The sequence below is a fragment of the Accipiter gentilis genome, chromosome W (assembly GCF_929443795.1).
Source record: "Accipiter gentilis chromosome W, bAccGen1.1, whole genome shotgun sequence".
NCBI classification, from domain to species: domain Eukaryota; kingdom Metazoa; phylum Chordata; class Aves; order Accipitriformes; family Accipitridae; genus Astur; species Astur gentilis.
Window position 1 is genome coordinate 36,916,057 of NC_064918.1, and position 27,624 is coordinate 36,943,680.

The following is a 27,624-nucleotide window of genomic DNA, read 5'->3' on the forward strand; positions in this document are numbered from 1 at the left end:
CACTACAGGGACTTTATCCCCTTCTACAGTATGTGGAACTCTTGGTTGGGTGGGGCCAGCCCGACTGGCGGATCCTCTAGTATTAACTAACCAGGTGGCTTTTGTTAAATGTGTATCCCAATGCTTGAAAGTTCCACCCCCCATCGCTCTCAATGTAGTTTTCAGCAGTCCATTGTATCGTTCAATTTTTCCAGAGGCCGGTGTGTGATAAGGGATGTGATACACCCACTCAATGCCATGTTCTTTGGCCCAGGTGTCTACGAGGATGTTTCGGAAGTGAGTCCCGTTGTCCGACTTGATTCTTTCTGGGGTGCCGTGTTGCCATAAAATTTTCTCTTCAAGGCCCAGGATAGTGTTCTGGGCAGTGGCATGGGACACAGGGTATGTTTCCAGCCATCCAGTGGTTGCTTCCACCATTGTAAGCACACGGCACTTGCCTTGGCGTGTTCATGGGAGTGTGATATAGTCAATCTGCCAGGCTTCCCCATATTTATATTTCAGCCATCACCCTCCATACCACAGGGGTTTTTGCCGCTTGGCTTGCTTAATTGCAGCACATGTTTCACATTCATGGATGACCTGTGCGATAGTATCCATGGTCAAGTCCACCCCTGGGGCAGTCGATTCCAGGTGTACTGGACGCCCCTCCAAGTGAAAGCAAACTGAGGCCTGCACTCCGCTGCCAAAGGAATGGAGAAAAATGCATTAGCAATGTCAATTGTGGCATACCACTTAGTTGCCTTTGATTCCAGTTCATATTGAAGCTCTAACATATCTGGCACAGCAGCGCTCAGCGGTGGCGTGACTTCATTCAGCCCACGATAATCTACTGTTAGTCGCCATTCCCCATTAGATTTCTGCACGGGCCATATGGGACTATTAAAGGGTGAGTGAGTCTTGCTGATCACTCCTTGGCTCTCCAATTGGCAAATCAGCTTATGGATGGGGATCAGGGAGTCTCGGTTGGTGCGATATTGTCGCCGGTGCACCGTCGTGGTAGCAATTGGCACCTGTTGTTCTTCAACCTTCAGCAACCCCACAACCGAAGGGTCTTGGGAGAGACCCGGCAGGGTAGACAGCTGTTCAATCTCCTCCGTCTCCAATGCAGCTATACCAAAGGCCCAACGGTACCCTTTTGGGTCCTTGAAATACCCCCTCCTGAGATAATCTATACCAAGGATGCACGGGGCCTCTGGGCCAGTCGCAATGGGGTGTTTATGCCACTCATTCCCGGTTAAACTCATTTCAGCTTCCAATACGGTTAGCTCTTGGGATCCCCCTGTCACACCAGAGATACAGATGGGTTCTGCCCCTTTATAACTTGATGGCATGAGGGTACATTGTGCACCAGTGTCCACTAGAGCCTTATATTCCTGTGGGTCTGATGTGCCAGGCCATCGAATCCACACTGTCCAGTAGACTCGGTTGTCCCTCTCCTCCACCTGGCTGGAGGCAGGGCCCCTCTAATCCTGGTTAGAATATCCGTTACTCACTTTCTGCACACGTGAATCAGAAGTCCCTTCAAGGGGATCAGAAATGAGATCAGCCCATCTACTCCGTCCAGGGGACTGCTCATGGGAAACTGGAGCAGCAGTTTTCCAAGAAGAATTCTCTTTTCTGGTTGCTTTTTCTCACAACTCCTGTACCCGTGCATCCAAGACTGAGGTAGGTTTTCCATCCCACTTCCTCATGTCCTCTCCATGGTCATGCAGGTAAAACCACAGATTAGCCCGTCGAGTGTACTTTCTCTCTCCTCTCTCTTGGGCAGAGGAACGCTTACTCCCAATAACTGCGATGCGGGCCTGTACAGGTGAGGAGGAGGACAGATCCACTTTGAATTGCTGGAACTCTTGGGACAATTCCTCTACAGCTGAGACACAGGCCCGTAGGGAGGAAGAGAGACTTCCTTCGTATTGCCGGAGTTGGACAGCCAATTCATCCACCGTTTGTCCATAGGCTTCTTTCCAGGACATTACTGCCAATGAGTTGGCATAGGTTGGTGGTGCACTTCGTAGAAACTTCCGCCACATGGGTTGTGTGCATTGGACTTCATCTGGATCTGTGGGTGACTGCGCATTTTCTGGATCATTATAAATCACCTCCAGCACGGCTAATTCTCTCAGGTACTGGATACCTCTCTCCATGGTGGTCCACTTGCCTTGGTGACATGTAACTTCATCCCTGAAGGGGTATCTTTCCTTCACACCTAACAGAAGTCGCCTCCAGAGCCTGAGGACTTGTGTTTTTCTCCCAATCGCCTTGTCGATGCCCCCTTCCCTAGACAGAGATCCCAACTGCTTGGCTTCCTTACCCTCTAATTCCACACTACTAGCCCCGCTATACCAGCATTGGAGCCAGGTAACAATGTGCTCACCTGGGTGGTGGCTAAAATCTTTTTGCATGTCACGCAACTCACTCATGGATAGAGATCGGGTAATTATTTCAGGTTCTGCCTCTACCTCCTGTTCTCGCGATGACCCTGGTTCATCTTCATCTCTCACTAAGCGAACTGATTTCTTTGTGTGTCTCTTTTTCTCTACAGGGGCGACTGATACTGGCACAGGTTGGTTCTCTGGTTTAGCTGAAGTGTCTGTCACCGGGGTAGGGGTAGTCACGGTACCTGTTGTCGTGGTAGGGGCAGCCACGGTGGTTGTTGTCGGGGTAGGGGCAGCCACAGTGCTTGTTGTCGGGGTAGGGGCAGCCATGGTTTCTGTTGTTGGGGTTGGGGTAGCCACGGTGCCTGTTGTTCTGTTTTCCATCTTTTCTCCCTGAGGGTGCTGCCTAGTATCAAGCAGTGTTTGGTAGATACTGGCCAGGGCCCAGCACAACGTAGTGAGTTGTGTGTCTCTGGGATAGCCACAGCATTTTTCTTTCAAATATTCTGTCACTTCATGAGGGTTCTGTAGTTGTTCGGGAGTGAACTTCCAAGTCACTGGCGGTGAGAAGTTCTCTAGATACCTGCCCACATCCTCCCACATGCCGTGCCACTCACGAGTATCCAGCTTTGGGGGAGATCTCTGAGTGGTACTCTTAAAGAGCCTTTTTGTAGCCCTAAAGAAGACCTGAAACATATTCTGGAGGCATAGCACTAACAGCACACTGGTTTGCGCATCCCAAGGATATTCCAAATTCTTAAAAGCTGTTGTAATTAGTCGGAAGGAGAAAAGGGAGGTGAACGGACGGGGGGAGGTATCCCCCCCTAATTTCCCCATGGATTGGGTGTAATTACCAATAAAATCCGACAGAAGGCGCCCAAAGTATGGAAATATTATCACTACCTCATACAGATACCAGCTTAACCTCATGACCACTGATGTAATTTCACAAGTCGACATTGCCCAGTACAGCAAAATGATAATCCCAATCACTCTCCCAGAGATGAGATACGCAACTACAGGCAATACATAGAGCATATAAGAGCTTACAAAACGCCACCATGTAAACAAATGAAACAACATTGTGACTAACATCTATTTATCTAAGAAATGCGTTTGGCAAATTTGTTTCAACACGCTCTGGCCAGATCTGTCGTTATCTCAACCCTTCTGCCCCACGTTGGGCGCCAAAAAGGACTGTCGTGGTTTCAGCCCAGCCGGTAACAAAGGACCACGCAGCCGCTCGCTCACTCCTCCGCCCCCCTCCGGCGGGATGGGGAGGAGACGGAGGAGAGAAAAAGAAAAAGAAACTGGAACCTCGAGGGTTGAGATAAAGGCAGTTTACTGGGACAAACACAAAGAGATTACAACAACAACAACGGCACTAATGAAAAAGTATACAAAAAGAGTGATGCACAGTGCAACTGCTCACCACCCGGGACCCGACGCTCCGCCACTTCCCCCACCGAAAACAGAGACCACCCCCCGGCCCGCTCCCCATTTATATACTGAGCATGATGTCACATGGTATGGAATAGCTCCTTGGCTAGTCCAGGTCAGCTGCCCCAGCTATGCCCCCACCTCCCAGGTTCCTGTAAAAATTAACTCTATCCCAGCTGAACCCAGGACAGGGTCTCTGCCCTGAAAAGTTTCCAAATAGTTAATATGACAGCAGCAAATGTGTTATTAATTTCATTACTGTTTGGAGATGGGCTTTGGGGAAAAAAAGCAAGAATCAGAAACACTGAAGAAAAGGATGACAACAAGGGAGAAGAGGGTATGAGAAAATTTGGAGTGAAGTGAAGGTAACAGCAACTGTCAAAAAAAGAGTCAACACTTAAGTTATGTAGGCTTTTCAAAATCCCCACATTTCCTGTTTCTATATATGTACCTAACAGCTGGATCCTCTGGCTGATTACTCCCTAAGAAAATTGCTTTCATAGAAGTCTGAAAAGCTTTTTATGTCCAACAGTGATAGCAGGTATTCTGAAGGAAGGACAAAATGGGGCAAGAGAAGGGCATGAAGTTAGAGAATGCTTGCAGAAACATTGAATTGTCTGAACAATGTCAGCTCCGATGCTACAGCATTTCTAAAGGGACCCTGCCAAACTAATTCAGTCCCGAAATCTCTCTGGCTACATATGTTTACCTTAACTTCAGTTTTGTGATGTAAAAGGTTTATATAGCTCAAAACAAGAGTGTAAAACAGTAGTTATTTCAACCATTGCTACAGATACATAGGCTCACCTATGGCCAGAATACTCCACTCTCCCCAAGTTAGATTTAGAGAGACAAACCCCCTGGAATCTAACCATAGTCGAATGCTGCTCATGCATAGCAGAGAAGAGAGTTCCAGTGGAGGACTTAAAATACAGCAGCACCTTACTTTTTGGTATCCTCTTCTAGGTTGGAGTTTGAGACCCAGAATGGAGTGCTGAATGCAGAAGCCATGTCAAAATGGATGCCAAACAACCCTAAACCTGCAGCCTACTACAACCCTAGACCAAGGTACTGTGTAGATTGAATTTACAGTTCACCAGGCTAAAGATGAAGAATGCTGAAAAATACTCATGTGAGTTCTGGATCTCTGCTCCCCTGCATCTTTATGTGGTTTATCTGCTTAAAAGACAGAAAAAATCATTGGAGCAAGGACTAGAATACAAGTTCTCCTTACCACCAAGGAAGTTCCTTAACAGTCTTCAATGTTTACCCACACTGGCATTGCTTGAAACACAAATAGACTGCAGACTTCTACACGATTTTGCTCCCTTGTGCACAATACTCTGCCCACTGGGTCAGACGATGACAGTATGCCCCCTCCTTCACTGCAATTACCTCACAGTTTCAGGTCATGTCACAGACGAAAAGCTACAGTGCTCTATTTCTGCCAGGGAGAATATGCCTAATTGTGGTGATCCTTGAGCATGGGGCAGAGTCCCTGGCTGCTGGGCTGGGACACAGCTTCTCTTCTGTCAGAGGACCCTTCACATAAGAGGCAGGCTTACCTGCCTGCCTTACCCAGCATGTGCAGTCCTTGAGTGTCTCAGCAGTGGCAGTGCTGCACTGGGAGGTGCTGTAAATGTGCTGGTTGAGTGTGAGATGGAAGAAAGGGACAAATAAGTGACTGACAAAAGTGTGAGATGGAAGAAAGGGACAAATAAGTGACTGACAAAGATGATGTCCATCTTGCTTTTATCTCCCACTCCCCCCCCCCCCCCCCCCCCCCCCCCCCCCCCGTAGTCTGGAAGTCAGGGCATTTTTATGGGAGGTAGGTGCAAGTGCTCTAGAAATTAAGTTGACTTACCTTCAGCTTTGGTTTAAAAGAAAGTGGCAGGTGCCACTGTGTTTTATGAGGAGTTCAAAATTGTCAGTGTGTGTTAGGCTCTGAGGATGCTCTGGCAGCGCCTATGGGATCAAGCTCCTTAGAGCTTGGACAAGCAAGAATGCCTCACTTCTGCCTGCTGATTAGATTTACCATTAAGCAAGGTGCTAAGCTCTTCACTTTGTCAAAACTAATTTACATGGTGTCACTGCAGATGTAGAACTTTCAGGCTTTTCGGAATTGCTGTTTTGGACATAGAAAAGTAAATGCTAAATTCAATTTTAGATAGGTTTGCTCTTTACTAAATCTGGCCCCCAATTATGAAAGACAGATCTATAAAGGGAGATATAAATACCTTGTATCTTTAAGTCCCAACTGCCTATTAGAGCACAGTTCCAAAGACAAAGATACAAAGCAAAAGTGAGTCTGTGGAATTAGCTATTTTGAGAACTCTAGTTTTAGTAAGTAACCTTGTTTTCTCCTCCATCATTTGCTTTCTGAATTCACCTATTAGAACTTGAGGCATCTCTTAAAAGATTTCTTTTTCTGCTTGCAACTTAAATTGAGTAAATAGATTTTATTCTCAACAACAGAACCCACCTTAACTCAGTTCCACAGAAAATGGTCTTAGTATTTCAATGTCCCTTTCCATCATTTTAGATGCACATAGCTTGTATAATTAGAGAATTTTTTGCAAAGGAAACTAGTGAGAGCAATGTATGTGTGTCTTATCCTCTTGAGAAAAGAGTAAGCTATGGTATACTTATCGTGCACTAATTTGTCCATAAAGAGTATGTTCACAAAATATCTGTATCTGAGCTTACTTCCCAAAACATTCCCATGTAGACCAACTCCCATTAGTCAAAAATAGGATTTGAGTCACTGGAATAGGTGCAATCTCTGATATACAGTAGTAAGTCTGAAGTCACTTCATGACTAAGAAATCAGTGAAGATATTCCAAACAGAGTAGAAAAAACACAGTCAGAATTTGCCCCTAGAATCTGATATGCTCAAAATCACAAGAAAACTGTAAGCATTTAGGAAAGTTACAGTAAATGTTTACAGAAGCTGAATGTAAAGGTTGAGGGAAAATGAGACTTTATATGATAAGAATGCTCAGTAATGAACTTGCTCCAGATCCTGAAAACTCTTCTTTGGAGGGAGAAAATGATCTCACTGACTTTTCTCATTTTGAACTGTCCCAGTCAAGTCGTCAGGACAACTTGCTGAGTAAGGTAACTTGCAGGTAAGCCTTGACTGTAAGAATTGTGGGATCTGGCCTGCCAGATTGGAACAACTTACTGAGATGAGTTGTAGTATACGCCCGTGAGTGCAAATGGGAAGTTTTATATTTCCCGCAGTTTTCACAAGTGCAGAATCTCAACATTTTGTACTTACTTAATAGGATTTTTAAGGTCAGATTTTTAAGTTCTTAATATTTTAAATATCTGCAATATTTTGGCAAAAAACCCCCCCATATGAATTCAGGGATCATTATGCTGTTGGTATGCCACGTATAACAGTATCAATTCTTGCAGTGAATATTGACTGCTTGCTTTGTTTTCTTACATGTCATTACATTATTTTTAATATTTAATTATACTCTCAACAGGCCACATTCTGGTTATCATGGTGCAACCTCTGTGAAGCACTTACCTTATTCTTAACTTTTCATCTGGCTGTTGAAACAATGCTAACTGTAACTCAGGTAGGATACAGGGGCAGTGCCTGTAATTCAGAACTCTAAGGATCAACATTAACATCACTCTCCCCACCTCTGGCACACGTGGTTAGAGGAGTACAATAGCAGTGACTGCAAAGACATCTAGGGAGGGCAGAGATCTCCATACATGCTGCATGTTTGGTATCTAGCTTGGGCAGAGCTCTAGTTTGTTGCTCTATCTGCTGGCATTACCTTGGTTTTGATTCATGATTATAAAAATTCTTCCCAGTTGAGCTAAGTGTTGCTATGTTTTGTTTCTGCTCAGCTATACTGCCTGCCAGCAGTGCTTTATTTAACATCTTAAGTTAAACAGTGAAAATGGTTTCTATTATGTCTGTCTGAATGCAGCTCTCATTATATCATAAGCCTGAAGTCTCCTTTTCTCTTAATTTGTAAAATATTTTGGAGCAGCCTTTTTTGTTTGCTTGTGTGCTTTAGAAAGCAGATAATCATTTTAAAGTGTCATAATTTGGGGAAAATTCAGACATTTTAATAAAAATTTGGCCACAACTGTGTGTCAATAGAGTGTTTTAAAACAACCTTAGGAACTGATCTAATATTAATTAGGTCTGAGAAATTACCCTCTATTGCTTAATGAAAACATCAGAAATCTACTGTAGATTGCAAAGGAAAACAAAAGTAGAAATTAACTGAAACTACATACTTAAAGCAGCACTATGGTAACATTTCTGTGCACTGCAACAAAGAAGGGAATGCAATCAGGATGTGATTTTTAGGTCTACTTCTTTAACTTTTCTTGAATTCAGGGGAAGTTACATGTAACAACTGTATTATAAAAGTAACAGATGCACCCCAATGTAAAATAAGGAAACTTTATCTTGGAATTTTCCCAATGAGAAGATTTACGGTAACTTTTGTCACAGGCTAGAAGGAACATCTAGAGCCAATCTAGTCTAACCCCCCTGCTCAAAGCAGTGTCAACTGGAGCAGGTCACTAATGACCATGTCCAGTTGAGTTCTGAGTATCTCCAAGGAGATTCCACAACCTCTCTGGGCACCTGTTCCAATATTCTACCAACCTTGCAGTAAAAAAGGGGGTTTAAAAATGTTTAAATCAAATTTCCTGTATTTCAATTTGTGCCCACTGCCTGTTGTCCTATCACTGGATACCACTGAGAAGAGTCTGGCTGTGTCTTCTTTATGCTATCCCATCAGGTATTTATACACATTGATAAGATCCCCCTTACAAGCCTTCTCTTCTCCAAACTAAACAATCCCAGGTCCATCAGCCTCTCCTTGTATGTCAGATGCTGCGTGCTCTTAATCATCTTCATGGCCATTGACTAGACCCACTGCAGTATGTCCCTTTCTCTTTTCTACTAGGGAGCCCAGAACTGGACAATGGGTGCTGCAGCCCCTCCAGGCCCAGCAACGAGCATTGCAGGCACCCAGACCTTGGCGACAGGCACCGTGACCCCTCCAGCCCTGGCGACGAGAACTGTGGCTACCCAAACCTCAGCAACAGGCACTGCAGCCCCTCCAGCCGCGGCAACGAGCATGGCAGCTACCCAAACCTTGGCAATGGGCACTGCGGTCCCTCCAGCCCCAGCGACGAGCACTGCTGCTACCCAAACCTCAGCGACAGACACTGCGGTTATCCAAAACCCGGCGAGCAATACTGCAACTGAACCAGCAGACCAACCTGCACCAGTATCAGTTGCCCCTGTACATAAAAAGAAATATACAAAAAAAATCAGTTCGCTTAGCGAAGGATGAAGGTGAACCAGGGTCATCACGGGAACAGGAGGAAGAAGCAGAACCAGAAGTAATCACCTGATCCCTATCCTTGAGTGAGCTGCGGGATATGCGAAAAGGTTTCGGCTGCGGTATAGGTGAGCATATTATCACCTGGCTCCTCCGATGCAATGACAATGGGGCTAATAGCTTGGAATTAGAAGGTAGGGAAGCCAAGCAGCTGGGATCGCTTGCCAGGGAAGGTGGCATTGACAAGGCAATTGGAAAAGGGATACAAGCCCTCAGCCTCTGGAGGCGACTCCTGTCAAGTGTGAAGGAAAGGTAACCCTTTAAGGAAGATGTTATATGTTAATCAAGCAAGTGGACTACCATGGAAAGAGGTATCCAATATCTGAGGGAATTAGCCATGCTAGAGACGATTCATCATGACCTGGACAATCCACAGTTACCCAAAGATCCAGATGAAGTCCCATGCACACGACCCATGTGGTGGAAGTTTGTACGGAGCGCACCATTGTCCTATGCCAACTCACTGGCAATAATGACCTGGAAAGACGAAGAGGCACCGACAGTGGATGAAGTGGCTGTCCCGATCCAATGTCGGGGGAGGTTTCGATATGATCCCAAGAGCAAGATTAAGACACAAACGAGGTCAAATGCTGTATAGTCAAAATAGCTTTTATTATCAAAATTATCAAAATGGTAGCGATAGGATAGAATGGAAGAAAACGTAGAAATTAAGCAAGCAGTCGGGATAGGATTGCTAGGATAGTCACCACCACGGATCCAGCAGCGTCCCGTTGGTCCTCAGTCTTCAATTCGTTGCTGGTGAGGAAGGCCCCTCCACAGCTTGTCTCTATGAGTTTTTTATAGGGCATATTTCAATGATGTCATGCACTGCAGGTTTCGTCCATCACAGGACCTCCCGAAACCAGTATATTATCAGCTCCAGCCCCTTTCCTCCTCTGGATGCCTCAATGGCCTGGTAATCGTCCTTATCTGCAGGAGTGTCCTGCTTAAACAGGCCATCTTAGAGACAAAGGGCTCAAGATAAGCAGTTCACAGTTCCTTGAGATGATGGTCCAGTCCCCCACACCTGACAGTCACTGAGGCAAATGGTTCAGGATAAGAATTCAGTCTCTTACAGTGGCTCACCAACTCTGGCAATACGAAGAAAATCTCTCCTCCTCCCTATAAGCCTGCATTTCGGCTGTGGAGGAGCTGTCCCAGGATGTTCAACAAATCAAAGAGGATATGTCCTACTCTCCACCTGTAAGGGCCAATGTCTCAGCTATTAGGAATGAGCGTTCTTCTGCCCAAGAGAGAGAATATAGAAGGTACACACCGCGAGGTGCCCTGTGGTTTTACCTATGTGATCAGGGAGAGGACACAAGGAAATGGGACGGAAAACCTACCTTGGTCCTAAATGCACGGGTACATGAGTTGTGAGGAAAAACCACCACAAAAGGGGATTCTACGAGGAAAAATGCCGCTCCAGTTTCCAAACAGAGTAGAAGGGTTGATCTTATTTCTGATCCTCTTGAAGGGAATTCTGAGCCAATTTTACGAGAAGGGAATACTGGATACTCTAACCAGAATTAGAGGGGCCCTGCCTCCAGCCAGGGGGAGGAAAGGGATAACTGGGTCTATTGGACTGTGTGGATTCGATGGCCTGGCACGTCAGACCCACAGGAGTATAAGGCTCTAGTAGACACCAGTGCATAATGCACGCTAATGCCATCAAGTAATAAAGGGGCAGAACCCATTTGCATTTCTGGTGTGACAGGGGGATCCCAAGAGTTAACTGTATTGGAAGATGAAGTAAGCCTAACTGGGAATGAATGGCAGAAACACCCCATTGTGACTGGTCCAGAGGCTCCGTGTATCCTTGGCATAGACTATCTCAGGAGAGGGTATTTTAAGGACCTGAAGGGGTATCGATGGGCTTTCAGTATAGCTGCCTTGGAGACGGAGGGCACTGAACAGCTGTCTACCCTGCCTGGTGTGTCTCAAGACCCTTTGATTGTGGAGTTGTGAAGGTTGAAGAACAAGTGCCAATTGCTACCACGATGCTGCACCGGTGGCAATATCGCACCAACCGAGACTCTCTGATTCCCATCCACAAGTTGATTTGCCAACTGGAAAGCCAAGGAGTGATCAGCAAAACTCGCTCACCCTTTAATAGTCCCATATGGCCAGTGCGAAAGTATAATGGGGAATGGAGACTAACAGTTGACTATCGCAGCCTGAATGAAGTTACGCCACTGCTGAGTGCTGCCGTTCCAGATATGCTAGAACTTCAACATGAACTAGAGTCAAAGGCAGCCAAGTGGTATGCCACAATTGACATTGCTAATGCGTTTTTCTCAATCCCTCTGGCAACAGAGTGTCATCCACAATTTGCCTTTACTTGGAGGGGTGTCCAGTACACCTGGAATCGATTGCCCCAGGGGTGGAAACACAGCCCCACCATTTGCCATGGACTAATCCAGACTGCACTAGAAAAAGGTGAAGCTCCAGAACACCTGCAATACATTGATGACATCATCGTATGGGGCAACACAGCAGAAGAAGTCTTTGAGAAAGGGAAGAAAATAATCCAAATCCTTCTGAAAGCCGGTTTTGCCATAAAAGAAAGTAAGGTCAAGGGACCTGCACAGGAGATCCAGGTTTTGGGAATAAACTGGCAAGATGGACGTCATCAGATCCCAAAGGAAGTGATTAACAAAATAGCAGCTATGTCTCCCCCAACTAATAAAAAGGACACACAGGCTGCCTTAGGTGTCATGGGGTTTTGGAGAATGCATATTCCAAAGTACATTTCGATTGTAAGCCCTCTCTATCAAGTGACCCGAAAGAAGAATGATTTTCAAAGGGGCCCTGAACAACAACAAGCCTTTGAACAAATTAATGGGGAGATTGTTCATGCAGTAGCCCTTGGACCAGTCCGGACAGGACAAGATGTTAAAAATGTGCTCTATACTGCAGCTGGAGAGAATGGCCCTACCTGGAGCCTTTGGCAGAAAGCACCTGGGGAGACCCGAGGCCGACCCCTGGGGTTTTGGAGTCGAGGATATCGAGGATCCAAGGCTCGCTATACTCCAACTGAAAAAGAGATATTGGCAGCATATGAAGGAGTTTGAGCTGCCTCAGAAGTGGTTGGTACTGAGACACAGCTCCTCTTAGCACCCCGACTGCCAGTGCTGGGCTGGATGTTCAAAGGGAGGGTCTCCTCTACACATCACGCGACTGACGCCACGTGGAGTAAGTGGATCGCACTGATCACACAGCGGGCTCGCAAAGGAAACCCCAGTCACCCAGGAATTGTGGAAGTGATCACGGACTGGCCAGAAGGCAAAGATTTTGGAATGTCGCCAGAGGAGGAGGTGACACGTGCTGAAGAAGCCCCGCAGTATAATAAACTGCCAGAAAATGAGAGGCAATATGCCCTGTTCACTGACGGATCCTGTCACATTGTAGCATCGAAGGTGGAAAACTGCTGTATGGAGTCCTACACGACAAGTTGCAGAAACTGCTGAAGGAGAAGGTGAATCAAGTCAGTTTGCAGAGGTGAAAGCCATCCAGCTAGCATTAGATATTGCTTAAAGAGAAAAGTGGCCAGTGCTCTATCTCTATACTGACTCATGGATGGCGGCAAATGCCCTATGGGGGTGGTTACAGCAATGGAAGCAGAGCAACTGGCAGTGCAGAGGTAAACCCATTTGGGCTGCCACACTGTGGCAAGATATTGCGTCCCGGCTAGAGAATCTGGTTGTAAAAGTACGTCATGTAGATGCTCACATACCCAAGGGTCGGGCCACTGAGGAACATCGAAACAACCAACAGGTGGATCAGGCTGCCAAGATGAAGTGTCTCAGGTGGACCTGGACTGGCAACATAAGGGTGAGCTATTTATGGCTCTGTGGGCCCATGATACTTCAGGCCATCAGGGAAGAGATGCAACATATAGATGGGCTCGTGATTGAGGGGTGGACTTGACCATGGACACTATCTCACAGGTTATTCATGAATGTGAAACGTGCTGCAATTGAGCAAGCCAAGCAGCTAAAGCCCCTGTGGTATGGAGGGTGATGGCTGAAATATAAATATGGGGAAGCCTGGCAGATTGACTATATCACACTCCCACAAACTCGCCAAGGCAAGTGCTATGTGCTTACAATGGTGGAAGCAACCACCGGATGGCTGGAAACATATTCTGTACCCCATCCCACTGCCCGGAATACTATCCTGGGCCTTGAGAAGCAGGTCTTGTGGCGACATGGCACCCCAGAAAGAATTGAGTCAGACAACGGGACTCATTTCCGAAACAACCTCATAGACACCTGGGCCAAAGAGCATGGCATTGAGTGGGTGTATCATATTCCCTATCATGCACCAGCCTCTGGGAAAATCAAACAATACAATGGACTGTTAAAAGCTACATTGAAAGCAATAGGGGGTGGAACTTTCAAACATTGGGATACACATCTAGCAAAAGCCACCTGGTTAGTTAATACCAGAGGATCTGGCAATCGGAGTGGCCCTGCCCAATCAGAATTTTTACATACTGTAGAAGGGATAAAGTCCCTGTAGTGCACATGAAAAATATGTTAGGGAAAACAGTCTGGGTTACTCCTGCCTCAGGCAAAGGTAAACCCATTCGTGGGATTGCTTTTGCTCAAGGGCCTGGGTGCACTTGGTGGGTGATGCGAAAAGATGGAGAAGTCTGATGTGTGCCTCAAGGGGATTTGATTTTAGGTGAAAATAGCCAGAATTAAACTGTATGATTATTAGTTGCTATATAACCCTGTGTATTGGTTTTGTTTGGCAAGGTTTTGGTAGCGGGGGGGGGTTACAAGGGTGGCTTCTGTAAGAAACTGCTGGAAGCTTCCCCTGTGTTCGAGAGAGAGAGCGAGCCCATACTAGCCGGCTCTGAGACGGACCCGCCGCCGGCCAAGGCCGAGCCAATCAGTGATAGTGGTAACGCCTCTGTGATAACATTTTTAAGAAGGAAAAAAAGTTGGGACGGAGAGAGACTGCCGCCGGAGTGAGGAGTGAGAACATGTAAGAGAAACAAGCCTGCGGACACCAAGGTCAGTGAAGAAGGAGGGGGAGGAGATGCTCCAGGCGCCGGAGCGAAGATTCCCCTGCAGCCCGTGGTGAAGACCCTGGTGAGGCAGGCTGTCCCCCTGGAGTCCAGGGAGGTCCACGGTGGGGCAGATATCCACCTGTAGCCCGTGGAGGACCCCACGCCGGAGCAGGTGGGTTCCCGAAGGAGGCTGTGACCCCGTGGGAACCCCGCGCTGGAGCAGGTTCCTGGCAGGACCTGCGGATCTGTGGAGAGAGGAGCCCACGGAGCAGGTTTTCTGGTAGGACTTGTGACCCCGTGGGGGACCCGCGCTGGAGCAGTGTGCTCCTGAAGGACTGCACACCGTGGAATGGACCCATGCTGGAGCAGTTCGTGAAGAACTGCAGCCCGTGGGAATGGCCCACGTTGGAGGAGTTCGTGGAGGACTGTCTCCCGTGGGTGGGACCCCACGCTGGAGCAGGGGAAGAGTGTGATCAGCCCTCGTCCTGAGGAGGTGAAGCGGCAGAAAATAATGTGTGATGACCATAAACCCCATCCCTGTCCCCCTGTGCCGCTGGGGGGGCTTGGTGGTGAAATCTGGGAGGGTAGTTTGTGCCCGGGAAGAAGGGAGGGGTGGTGGGAAGGTGTTCTGAGATTTCATTTTACTTCTCATTACCTTGCTCTGGTTGATTTGTAATAAATTGAGTATGTTTTGCAAAATTGAGTCTGTTTTGCCCGTGACGGTAATAGTGAATGATCTCTCCTGTCCTTATCTCGACCCGCGAGCCTTTTGTTATATTTTCTCTCCCCTATCCAGCTGAGGATGGGGGAGTGATAGAACGGCTTTGGTGGGCACCTGGTGTTCAGCCAGGGTTAACCCATCACACCCTGCTACTGTATGTTATCATTACTATAATTGTTATATGCTATATCCATAGTACCATGTTGGGAATTGGCTTGATGAAAAAGGACATGGGTCTATAGAAAAGTTGTGTGAGCAGAGTTCTGTGTGAAAGAATGTCAGTTTGAGCAGCAAGATTAGGCCTTGGCCGAAAATAGCTGGCTCTACTGGTAGCAGGAGAAAAACAGCAGCTGGTCTTGCCGTTATCAGGAGAAAAATAAAAACGGTGTGACCTTGGCATAACTTCATAAGTAACTTTTGAAGAAGTTCCCATGAGAAAGTTACTGAACACGCATAGCTGCAAATCACAAGTGGGTGTGTTTTAGTAATGAATAAACATTAGCAATGTACCAATCATATTAGGACTAGTAGGCATAATTATCGCAAACTGTATAAATATGAGCTATCCGTGCAAATAAAGTTGAATCACTTCTATCACTCATATTGGGTCGACTTATGTGCATTCCTCCGACGCTCCAACAGTACCATAGTAAGAATCACTTAGATCAAGCAAGAATGAACTGTGATAAAACTGAGCAAAGCACAGTAGTGATGGAACCAGAACTGACTCCAGCATGCAACAATCCAATTGTGCACACCATCCTCCTGCTGCATCAAATGTCACCTTCTCGTCATACCGCACTCAAGCCCAATTTTGCTCTACCGACTGAGAGGACTTTGCACCATCCCTCCTGCCCAGACAGACTGGTATGACAGATGGACCCCAGAGTCAGAAACTAAATGAATTCAACAAACGTTTTATGAACATAACCCATGAACTAAAGGAATGATATCTGTGTGTGTGTATACATATATATATATATCTCATTGTTCATATGTCTCAAAGGGATGGAAAGGTGATGATGATTGATCAGGATGTAACTAATGTAACTAAAGGTATGGGAATTGAGCATGACATCAATGGTATAGAATAAGGGGTGGATACTGTCCTGGTTTCAGCTGGGATAGAGTGAACTGTCTTCCTAGTAGCTGGTACAGTGCTATGTTTTGAGAATGTTGATAACACTGATGTTTTCAGTTGTTGCTAAGTAGTGTTTAGACTAAAGTCAAGGATTTTTCAGCTTCTCATGCCCAGCCAGCGAGAAAGCTGGAGGGGCACAAGAAGTTGGCACAGGACACAGCCAGGGCACCTGACCCAAACTGGCCAACGGTGTATTCCATACCATGTGACGTTCCATCTAGTTTAGGAACTGGGAAGTGGGGGCGGGGAATCGCCGCTCGGGGACTAGCTGGTTGTTGGTCTGCGGGTGGTGAGCAATTGCCCTGTGCATCATTTGTACATTCCAATCCTTTTATTACTACTGTTGTCATTTTATTAGTGTTATCATTATTAGTTTCTTCTTTTCTGTTCTATTAAACCATTCTTATCTCAACCCACGAGTTTTACTTCTTTTCCCAATTTTCTCCCCATCCCACTGGATGGGGGGGAGTGAGGAAGCGGCTGCGTGGTGCTTAGTTGCTGGCTGGGGTTAAACCACGACAGCTGGGAAGTGGCAAGTATACTAGGGAAGGCATCATTCTATGCACAGTTTGTTTTTTATATGCTTTTTTACCAAATCTCTGCTACTGGCAGCTGTCAGATTTGGGCTAGCTGGGGTAATATGGTCTAATCCAGTACAGACTTTGTAAGATTTTATGTTTCCTTGCTACTTCCTTATCTTTGTCACCATCATCTCCTTTGTTTTTCTTTCGGTTTTTAAAATTTAAGTGTGGCTTTCACTCCCTCCATTTCCTTAGCTGAATTTCTTTTTGATGGCTTATCAGTGTATACTTTTTCTACAGCTACAACTGCAGTCTTCTCTTCTTGTTCATATGACACCACTGTCCTACTCTGATGTCCATCTAATATTCCAAAACTGAGATGCCCATGATCAAATTTTTTTCCTCCTCATAACTTCTTCTATCCTGTTCAGTTCCTAATGTATTATCTCCACCTCAGCATTTCCTTCCCTTCCCACAGTTCCCAAAATTTCTTCCAGAGCTGCCTTTCTCAGCACTAATGGATCTGTTCCTGTTTCTTTCCTTCTGAGTCTTTGCACCTTTCCTCTTTGTTATCTTCCCTAGTCTGGTAGAACAGGTGAGTTATGAAGGGAAATAGGTGCCTCTTGTAGCTGCCTGAATCAGAAGTGCATTTAAGAGTCTCAAATCCTGATGTATTCAAACAGGAAGCATAAAATGAAGCTCTCTGCTAATTTTCCAAGGAAGACATCAGCACAAAGAAGATTAATGAACTTAATGTTGTCTGAGACAGCAGTGCCAACTTCTTGAAAGAAACTCAGTGCCCTGCAACAGCTCAGGTCAATTAGAGACTAACTGAATATTATTGATGACCTTAACTAATAGAATGCTGATCTGTAATGAAATTTTATAGTCTAGTAACATAATTAGCTAATTGTTATTATTCTCTCTGGCTGGGAAAGTAATAGACTTCTTTTAACAAGCTTTGGAAAATTGAATTGGTTGTCTTACCCAGGAGTTCGCATAGTGCAGTGCTATGCATTTTGAACTAAAGCAGTGAACTAAATGAGTCTGTCCCATCTGCTGACTACCAGTGATTTCTGAGCAATACACTACCCTCCTGACTATCCTCCTGGCTATTTATTACTGGAGATGATTTAATACATTCATGTCCCTAAATATTTTTCTTCCTGATACTTTTTCTTCCTACCAAATTAGGTTCCCATTCCAGATCCTATGCCATATGCACTGCACCGCTCTTCCTGCTGAATTAGACTGAACCTCTGAGACTATTTCTCTTCTCCTTCTATTTGTTTTCAACACTGAAGCCTTACTGCACCTTCATCTCCCATCTTTCCTCACAGATACACCAAAAAAGTTAAGTTGGCTCACATGGCTTTCCTCAGCTATAGGAGGGTGAGGATGTGAAACACATCTTGTAAAATGTCTGTCAAACTAAACAAGTAATTTCAAGAGGATTTCTAACACCTACCAGTTGTTATGGATATCACATTATTATCATAGTTATTTAAAACAGGTTTAGATTAGCTAAATGTCAATCTCGTAGCATCTGCACAACCTTCAGGACATCTTTGTGCATATGACAGACTCCCAACTGTGAAATGATTACTTAAAAAAACTCCATACTTCTAAATGAACATGTGTCTATGGTTTTCTTTATTGGGGGGGGGGGGGGGGAATCCAAGTTAGGTTCTGCTATTCAGATGTATTATTTTGGTTTGTATTAGTCTCTCCTTTGAGTCTGAAAGTGCACAAGATCAATTTCACTGTTGTTTGTTTCCACAATTTCAGTGCTACAGTGTTGAGGTAGTGTACACTGGTTAAAAAGAACTGTATCTTGTGGTTGGTCTGGTTTTTTTTAATTCTCACAGACTTTAGTAACTTAAAAGCATGTATTTTGTTTGAGGAACAAATCAGAGGCTGTAATATCAACTTAAGAGTTTTTCCACAAAATCACATCTAAAAATGTTAAAAGTTTTACTAAAATGACCAACCAGTGTTTTTTTCTGTTTAGCTTTTTAGTGTGGCCTTCTCTTATATACTAAACCTATGACAGATTTTTCATATACATTAAACTGATGAAGAAACTTCAATGGGGATTAGGCAGAGCTGCAAAAAAAAGAAAGATTTTTTTTCCAGTGGCACACAATGGATTATGTTGGATAAGGCAGGTGCAGAAAGCTCTGATGAAGTGTGGTCAGAGAGACAAAACACAGGAGATACATGTGTTAATACAAATGCCCCAGTCACCATACTGTGAAGAACCCACAAATAATTAGACTTCATGTAAGCAGCATGAATTCATGTTTTATAAGATACAGCTATTTATCCTGGTTTATCTTGTACTGAGGCATAGTCTCAAATATGTGATGATACATTCTGTCACCATGGAAAGGAATGTATATAATGTAATACACTAAGTCCTTCAAAGAATAAATTCAAACATTATGCTGGCAAAGCTTCAATCCTCATTTCAACACAAGTAAGTATTTAAAAACATGTAGAATGTAAACACAAGTTTTCACAATAGTATTTGTATTCCCCCCACTTCTGTAATTTTCACCTTATTCTTTTCCTCTAATTTTCCTAAGTCTCCAGTTAAGCTGAATTAGTTGTCTCTACCTGTTCAATTAGGTATACTCAATGAAGGATTGGGCAGAAATCTATTGCTATTTCACCCCTGAAAGGCAAGGCTTCTCCCTTGATCTTTTTGTCTAGTGATGAAGAGTAAAATCCTGTTCATCTTACATAAAAGCATCCAGTGAAATTAGTAAGATACCATCTTGGTAAGGGGATGCATTGGGTTTGCATGGCAAGGTTTTGGTAGCAAGGGGGGCTACAGGGGTGGCTTCTGTGAGAAGCTGCTAGAAGCTTCCCCTATGTCCAACAGAGCCAATGCCAGCTGGCTTCAAGATGGACCCGCCGCTGGCCAAGGCTGAGCCAACCAGCAACAGTGGTAGCGCCTCTGTGATAACATTTTTAAGAAGGGAAAAAAGTTGCTGTGGAACAGAAAACCACAGCCAGAAGAAAGGAGTGAGAACATGTAAGTGAAACAGCCCTGCAGACACCAAGATCAGTGAAGAAGGAGGGGGAGGAGATGCTCCAGGTGCCAGAGCGGAGATTCCCCTGCAGCCCGTGGGGAAGACCATGGTGAGGCAGGTTGTCCCCTTGCAGCCCATGGAGGTCCGCGGTGGAGCAGATATCCACCTGCAGCCCGTGGAGGACCACATGCCAGAGCAGGTGGATGCCTGAAAAAGGCTGTGACCCTGTGGGAAGCCCACGCTGGAGCATGGTCCTGGCAGGACCTGAGGATCCACGAGAGAGGAGCCCACGCTGGAGCAGGTTTTCTGGCAGTTCTTGTGACCCTGCAAGGGACCCACGCTGGAGCAGTGTGCTCCTGAAGGACTGCACGCTATGGAAGGGACCCATGCTGGTGCAGTTCATGAAGAACTGTAGCCCATGGGAAGGACTCATGTTGGAGAAGTTTGTGGAGGACTGTCTCCCATGGGAGGGACCCCATGCTGGAGCAGGGGAAGAATGAGGAGTCCTGCCCCTGAGGAGGAAGGAGCAGCAGAGACAACATGTGATGAACTGACTGCAACCCCCATTCCTCCCACTCGGGGGAGGAGGTAGAGAATTTGGGAGTGAAGTTGTGCCCAGGAAGAAGGGAGGGGTGGGGGGAAGGTGTTCTGAGATTTGGTTCTATTTCTCATTACCCTACTCTGGTTGATTTGTAATAAATTAAGTTAATCTTCCCCAAGTCGAGTCTGTTTTGCCTGTGACGGTAATTGCTGAGTGATCTCTCCCTGTCCTTATCTCAACCCATGAGTCTTTCATTATATTTTCTCTCCCCCACCCAGCTGAGGAAGGGGAGTGATAGAACGGCTTTGGTGGGCACCTGGCATCCAGCCAGGGTCAACCCACCACAGGGGACCAGGATTTGACCCAAAATTGCACTATCATAAGGATATGAGCATCATGTAGGATTTGTGGTCATACATCTCTATGCCTAAAACAGAAACACAAGTTAATGCTTTTGCTGAAAGTTTCCTCAATGTAGTATTTATTAAAGATGTGCATATGAGTAAAGCTTTAATTAAATGTAAGTAGACTCCTACCCAGAAACTGCTGCTAGTTTTTGATGAACCTGATAGGCCATCTCACATCCTCGGGTTCGAGTTTTGTGCATTTCCGCATGCAGAGATGGACAGGTGACTGAGACATCCCCAATGGAAATGACCAGCTCCCGGTATAGAGCAACCTGGGTATTGAACTCCTGGACAAGCTGAAAAACAAAGAGGATTTACTTACATGAGACATTTAACTACACTGATAAAAACAATCAAGTTTTTAAAAAACATGCCCAATCTAGGGTTTGTTCCTGCTGCTCCCAATTTCATGGCATACAGGATCAAGTGCCTAAGATTTAGTAAATGATTAGGGCCTCCATGCCAGCTGCCTCTTCTGTGAGCTATAAATGTTCATTTGCAGGAAAGTAGTGTTTCTGCTTTTAATCTCTGAAAGTGTTTGAGTTATTAGTCTTAAATATTAAGCAGACAAAAAAACCATCTGTTTTACTAGTAGCATGAGGTTATTTTTTGCTATCATAAGAGACAAAAATATCTCCAGAAATGATTGCCTTTGCTCCTCCTGCTTCCTGATTAACAGCACGTTTAGGGATTGTAATGTAGCATTTGCTTTTACAGTGGAGATTTTGTTAATTTATTTTGTAATGATTTCTGTTCTGTCACTGGCCTCTAACCCAACTTTCAGACTTAAAACTGATCAGAAGCTATTAGCTGAGAAGATGTACCAGATAGGCACTTTCCAGTTAGGATTCCAGAAAGCACTTTTTCCTATGTGTGTGTGGGGTGAAACAAATAAGTAAATAAACACTTCAACCTTTTCACAGAAATCTAATGTCCAGCAGATACACATGGATGCTATTGGATAAATGGGTAACTTTTACAGTGATGGAAAGATCATTATTGTTTAGTTCCACCTATGTGGGATTATATTTTAAGGAAATAAAGCATTTGCTGTCTTCTGAAAGAAAGCACATCAGACCACTTGTTCCACATGGTGGCAAGGGTGGAAGGCAGGGAGCAATAGAACAGAATATTTATTTATCTTTGTTTTGCTAATTTGACCTCAATTTCCAAACTACATAAAAACAGACAAGAGTAACTGCTCATAATTCTGCAGCTTTCATTACCACCAAGAATTCAACATATCCCAACATACAAGCATGCTAAAAACCTGGATCTGGCACCTGGATTCTATCAGATCTACCAAATTATTATAAAGTCAAAGCCCTCAAATTCTCATACTCAGAAAATAAATGAGTCACTTCTCCTGCGACATTCTGGCTCTTCATGCATCCCACTGTAATTACTCTGTATAACTGAGAATAGTATCAGGACTCATTTTTGGGCCATGCTTTCTTAAATTCCATTGTAACAGTAGCAAATAGGTTCCTCTGCTTCTGGAGCAGCAAAACAATCCCAATGCATTCTGATACATCTGCAAAAAACCACCCCCCAAAACAAACAAACAAAAAAAGCAGACACCAAACAGTCCCAGGCACAATACTTGTACTCTGCTAAACCTGGCTTCAACTCTCTCATTCTGTAGAGGATGCATGAAAGCAATGGAGAAAAAAAAAATTGTATTACGTTCTGTTATAGTGTAGTTATTCTGCATTAAGAAAAACAGAAAAGCGTCTCATCCTGCAAATGGTAATTGGTTGCACCAGACACATTTTGCCAGTTCTCACCTGATATCCCCTGTCTAAATAGAGGACACATTTAGCCACCTCAGCATTGCCAAGGAAAACAAAACCATACTGATGCTGCAGCATAGAGAGAGAAAAAGAATAAAAACATTGGGTTTATCTCCTGAATCTTACTGCATCTTGACAATCCATCTGTAAATCATATTTTATTTCTAATCAGTGAATTCTACCAGATAAACAGTGAAGAAACAAAGCTAGTATTTCTGTTTAACTAACCAAATTATGCTGTCGGGAATGAGAAAAAAGGCAGGACCCAGTAGGATCCACTTGTTGGGTGTATTTATAGAGCTACTGTGGCAGCTTTTGTTCCTTGGCGCGCTGGGAGTTGCTCTGAATTTTGAAGTATCAGAGTGGGTATCTGCCAGTACAGTTTGCAATATTAGAGGAAAAAAAAGTGCCAGAATCCAGCAGAAGTAGAAGATGATGTATTTCCAATGCTACTGGACAGAGATGTAGCAAGATCCAGATTTTTCAAGTAAAGTAGCAGCAACTTCATTTGTTTTCTATTTCTGTCATTGGTGAGAGGAGCAATTTTGGGGCCCAATGTCCAGCTGACTGTAGCCCAAGGAGCCAGATATGGGGTGTATGGTGCTGGTTTGGAGGAAAGTGTCCAGATCCAAACATTTTGAGCATGAATGGAGAAAAATGTCATACCATAATGTGACAGTCCAAAAATAACATGGATGCAGGTGCTTGATATGGGATTTTACAATTGCAATCAGCTACTCTGGGGAGGCTGGAAACAGGTACCATGTATGTCAGGGAAAGAATTTTGGGGCCTCAAATTCTGAATCTTGTTTTAGAAAGATTTTAGGGCAAGAGTGTGGTTGCTGCACACAAGACAGCAAGCACAGAGCACACTGATGCAGTGGAGGCAACTATTTACCTATTTAGGCTGCAGTGAGCGCAAGTCTGGGGACAGATTTGGCCAGATCTAGCAGAATGCAAGTCCAGCTGCTTGGCAGTGCCTCGAAGGCAGCATGTGCTGGGAAGGGCTCCTGCTCCTGCAGGGCCAGGTGCCCGGCTCCAGTCCCTACCCTACCTGTCCTGCAACACCCAGCCGGCTCCCCACAGGTTTCGTTTTTCCCTCCCCTCTCCCGTGTTTGAACCGCTACGAGTTAGGCTAAAGGGCAGCACCCCCGACAGGGACTGAAGTTTTAAAAATAGTGCAACTGCATGTGATGGGGAATAGGCAAGCTGGCGGGAAGAGGGGCACCGCCACCAGCGACGAGAACACTCGGAAAATATAAAAATTAAGGCAAGCCCTTTTGTGGTACGCACCATCTTGCAGTCATCCAGGGCTCTCTGAGTCTGGTAGGCGCTGTCAGAGCCGCTGCTCCGGCGTTCACCGTCGTGGTCGTGCGGCGAGGTCTTGCTGCCCTGGAAAATTGAGGCGGCGGAGCAGAGGCGCTTCCTGCGCCAGCTCGGTGCAGAGCTCATGCAAACGCATCCGCCGCGCGGAGCCGCCCGCCGCGCAGGGCCCCGCGGGCGCAGTCAGCACCTTCCCCCGCCGCCGCCCCGAAGAGGGGTGCAGGCCCGCGCCGCTCGTCGCCTCGGCTCGCCCGGGGCCGCGCTGGTCACGGCAGCGAACGCGGCTGGTGTGGGTGATAGCCTGGCACCTGCGGGAGAGCCCGGAGAGCGCCCTGCAGCATCGCCTTCGCTACCGCGGGGAGAGGCGGAGGGGCTGGCGCCTTTTCTCCTTCAGCAGCATGTCAGTCCCTGCGGAACCGCCCCGCCGGTGGCATGCTTTGCCGTCCTCCTTCCCGCAGCCAGTGGGGGGGAGGAGAGCGGCCGTGCCCGGCGGAGAAGGGCTCCCATCCAGCGGCCGCCGAAACCTGCCCGATGCTCCCAGCGGGGGAGCCCGCCCCGCCGCAGTGTGTCTCACCGGGGCGCCCGCCGGGAGCCGCTCGGAGGGGCGGCGAGGCCCGGGGAGTGGCCGCCGCTCGCGCTCCCTCCCTGTGGGGGCGGTGCGCTGTTGATGGCGTCAGCCCGCCCGGCCCAGCCGCCCTCCCAAGCCCGCCAGTGGCGGCGGCGCCTCGGCCGCCCGCCCGCCCGCCCGCCATGGGAGGTGGGTCAGCTTCGGGGAGAAGCGCTCTCCCAGTGCGTGCTCCAGGAAGAAGCTGAGCAGCGCCTTCCCTTTGGGTGGCCGCAGCCTCAGCGGGAACCGTCCCGGGGCCGCCGGGGCAGTTTTCCTACAGATGTTAATACATCACCCGTCCAGCTTTTGCCGAAGTTGATACTAATCCTCAAGAAGCTTACTTAGAAAATATTTCTCTATTTAACGAAGACTTGGTTCACTGCTCAGTTTTGTTTTCTTTCACTAAAACCATCTTATTTTGGGGCTCTAAGAAAAATGTTTGGAGAGTGTGATGCAACTGCAGTGTAGATTGTATTTGTTCATTGTAGAAAAGATTAAATAATAATCGATTGGAGAAATTGTTTCCCAGAAATAGAAGCTACTGGATGTGTGTTAGTGTTGATGGGTTTGCAGTGCTTGCAAGCACTGTCATCACTTTAGGTAAAACAAAACTGACCTTGTAATTGTAATGCTACCTTGTAAACATACTACTAGATCTTCAGCATCCAGAGCAGCAAGAACTTGCAGTTTGCAAGTGCTATTTTAAGGACACCACATTTTCTTTTCATATTAAACTTAACTCTATCACTCATAGGAAAGAAATGCTTGAATTTGGTGCTGCATGAACACAAGCTTTGAGCCAAGACATCATATTACTTCCATACACACACAAACCATTACCTAATGACAAAGGAAATATTTGAATACTGGCAAAAGCAAAATGAACACATCTTCTCCTCACATCTATATAGAACAAAACATATATGTTTATAAAGGGAAATTATAATGTTGTTCTATGCCACATTAATGCTAGTGTTTTAATTGTTGATCATGTATCATTTTAGTCATATGTTCTAGTCTTATTTCAGGTCTCTAAGAGCTACTGTAATACCGATAATGAAATAATACTAATAATAAAACCAACAACAATAAATCTACCAAAGTCTGCAGCATGTTTACTTGTACATTACCTGTCTTGGCTGAAGTCCTGTTCCCTTGAAGTCAATGGCAGAAATCCCACTGACTTTTAAAAAAGGTTAGAATTTAGTTCCTGGCAATAAATCTGCCCTGTATAAAACTGAGTCAGAGCTGAATTTTACTCTTCAGCCAACATCTGGAACAGTTTTGAAGTCCCAGTGACCTACAGCGTGTTCACTCCTGATTGTTTATATTTTCAGTATGCCCACATTTGGAAGTGGATCTGGTGATTCTTTTGGTAATATATAAGACGTCATGTTTACTTAATTCTTCCAGCTGACCTCTGAAATCATCATGGAACATGATGAATTTGATGGCACCCCAGGGTTACATTAGAGAAGCAGGAGTGACAGGGAACAAGTCAGTCTGGGATGCAAAAGAAACAATGATTTTTGTAGGCATCCCAGTTCTTGGGCTGGGAGGAAGAGCTCTAAGCTAAGGACCAGATGCTGTCGTGGGGGAGCACTGGGAGCAATAAGACTCAGTTTGAAAATATATACCACCAGGAAACAAAATGCTCTCCTGAGAAAACAGAGGTATATATGCTGCAATACTTTCCTGAAAAGAGAGAAACATGATTCTTTCCTCTTCTCTGAACTAGAGTTCCTGTTGCAAATGGCCTTATTCTAGCTTCATCTCCTGGTGTTTAATGGATTACAACAAGCAGGGGCTTGCTGTTCCCTCATGCAGCAGCCTCTAAAGAGGTGTCCCGATCTAATGTCAGGGAAGGTTTCGATATGATCCCAAGAGTGAGATTAAGACACAAATGAGGTCAAATGCCATATAGTCAAAATAGCTTTTATTATCAAAAGTATCAAAAGTGGAAAATGGTGGCGATAGGATAGAATGGAAGAAAAGGTAGAAATCAAGCAAGCAGTCAGGATAGGATTGCTAGGATAGTCATTATTATGGATCCAGCAGCATCCCATTGGTCCTCAGGCAAGCAGTCGGTGGTGGGAGTTGCAAGGACAGTCACCACCACGGATCCAGCGGCGTCCCATTGGTCCTCAATCTTCAATTCTTTGGTGGTGAAGAAGGCCCCCACAGCTTGTCTCTACGGGTTTTTATAGGGCATATTTCGATGTCATGCGCTGCAGGTTTCATCTATCACATGACCTTCCTGTGGTCAACACCAGATCAGCTCCAGCCTGTTTCCTCCCCTGGATGCCTCAATGGCCCAGTAATCATCCTTATGGACAGAGGAGTGTCCTGCTTAAACAGGCCATCTTAGAGACAAAGGGCTCCAGATAAGCAGTTCACAGTTCTTTGAGATGACAGCCCAGTCCCTCACACCTAACAATCTTTGAGGCAAATGGTTCAGGATAACAATTCAGTCTCTTACAGGAGGTGACCTTGAAATAAGTTCAGAGAGTACTTGGCCCATTACATAGTCAAATTCTTCAGCAACTCCACAGCTCATAATGAAATAAAAGTAAATACATAGGTTTTGCTATTGTGGTGGGTTGACCCTGGCTGGATGCCAGGTGCCCACCAAAGCCGCTTTATCACTCCCCCTCCTCAGCTGGGGGGGGAGAAAATATAACAAAAGGCTATCTATAACAAGATAAGGACAGTTTAATAAAGTGAAAGCAAAGGTCCATGCGAAAGCAAAGGAAAACAAATGCTGTTATTCTCTACTTCCCATCAGCAGGCGATGTCTAGCCACTTCCTGGGAAGCAGGGCTTCAGTACGCGTAGTGGTTGCTCCAGAAGACAAAAATGCCCCCCTTCCGTCTCCCCTTACTTAGCTTTTCATATCTGAGCTGATGTCATATGGTATGGAATATCTGTTTGGTTAGTTTAGGTCAGCTGTCCTGGTTATGTCCCGTCCCAAGATCTTGCCCTGCCCCAGCCTGCCATTGCGGGGGGGGGGGGGGGGGGTGTGTGTGTCAAAAATGTTGGAGAGACAGCCTTGATGCTGTGCCAGCACTGCTCAGCAGTAGCCAAAACACTGGTGTGTTATCAACACCTTTCTAGCTCCTGATGCAGAGCACAGCACTATGAGGGCTGCTATGGGGAGAATTAACTCCATCTCAGCCAGAACCAATGCAGCTATACCTAGCCTGTATTGTAATTCTAAAAAATGAACTGAGATGAACTTTTTACTTGAGAGTACCTCTTGTTCCATTTTGTTGCAGTCTTTGTCTAATCCATTTATTTCTCTGGTCGT

At 45.6% G+C, this 27,624-nt stretch overlaps 1 protein-coding gene across 1 annotated transcript in view; it reads right to left on the reverse strand.

The window, feature by feature from the left end:
* Positions 1-23,840, reverse strand: part of LOC126035500 (regulator of G-protein signaling 7-binding protein-like) — a 91,763-nt gene extending 67,923 nt beyond the window's left edge. The window contains exons 1-2 of the mRNA XM_049794156.1: positions 23,682-23,840; positions 20,725-20,891 (exon numbers count right to left, since the gene is read on the reverse strand). Of these exons, the coding sequence (XP_049650113.1) occupies positions 20,725-20,891; positions 23,682-23,840 (326 nt within the window). The remainder of the gene's footprint in view (positions 1-20,724; positions 20,892-23,681) is intronic.
* Between the last annotated feature and the right edge of the window lie 3,784 nt (positions 23,841-27,624).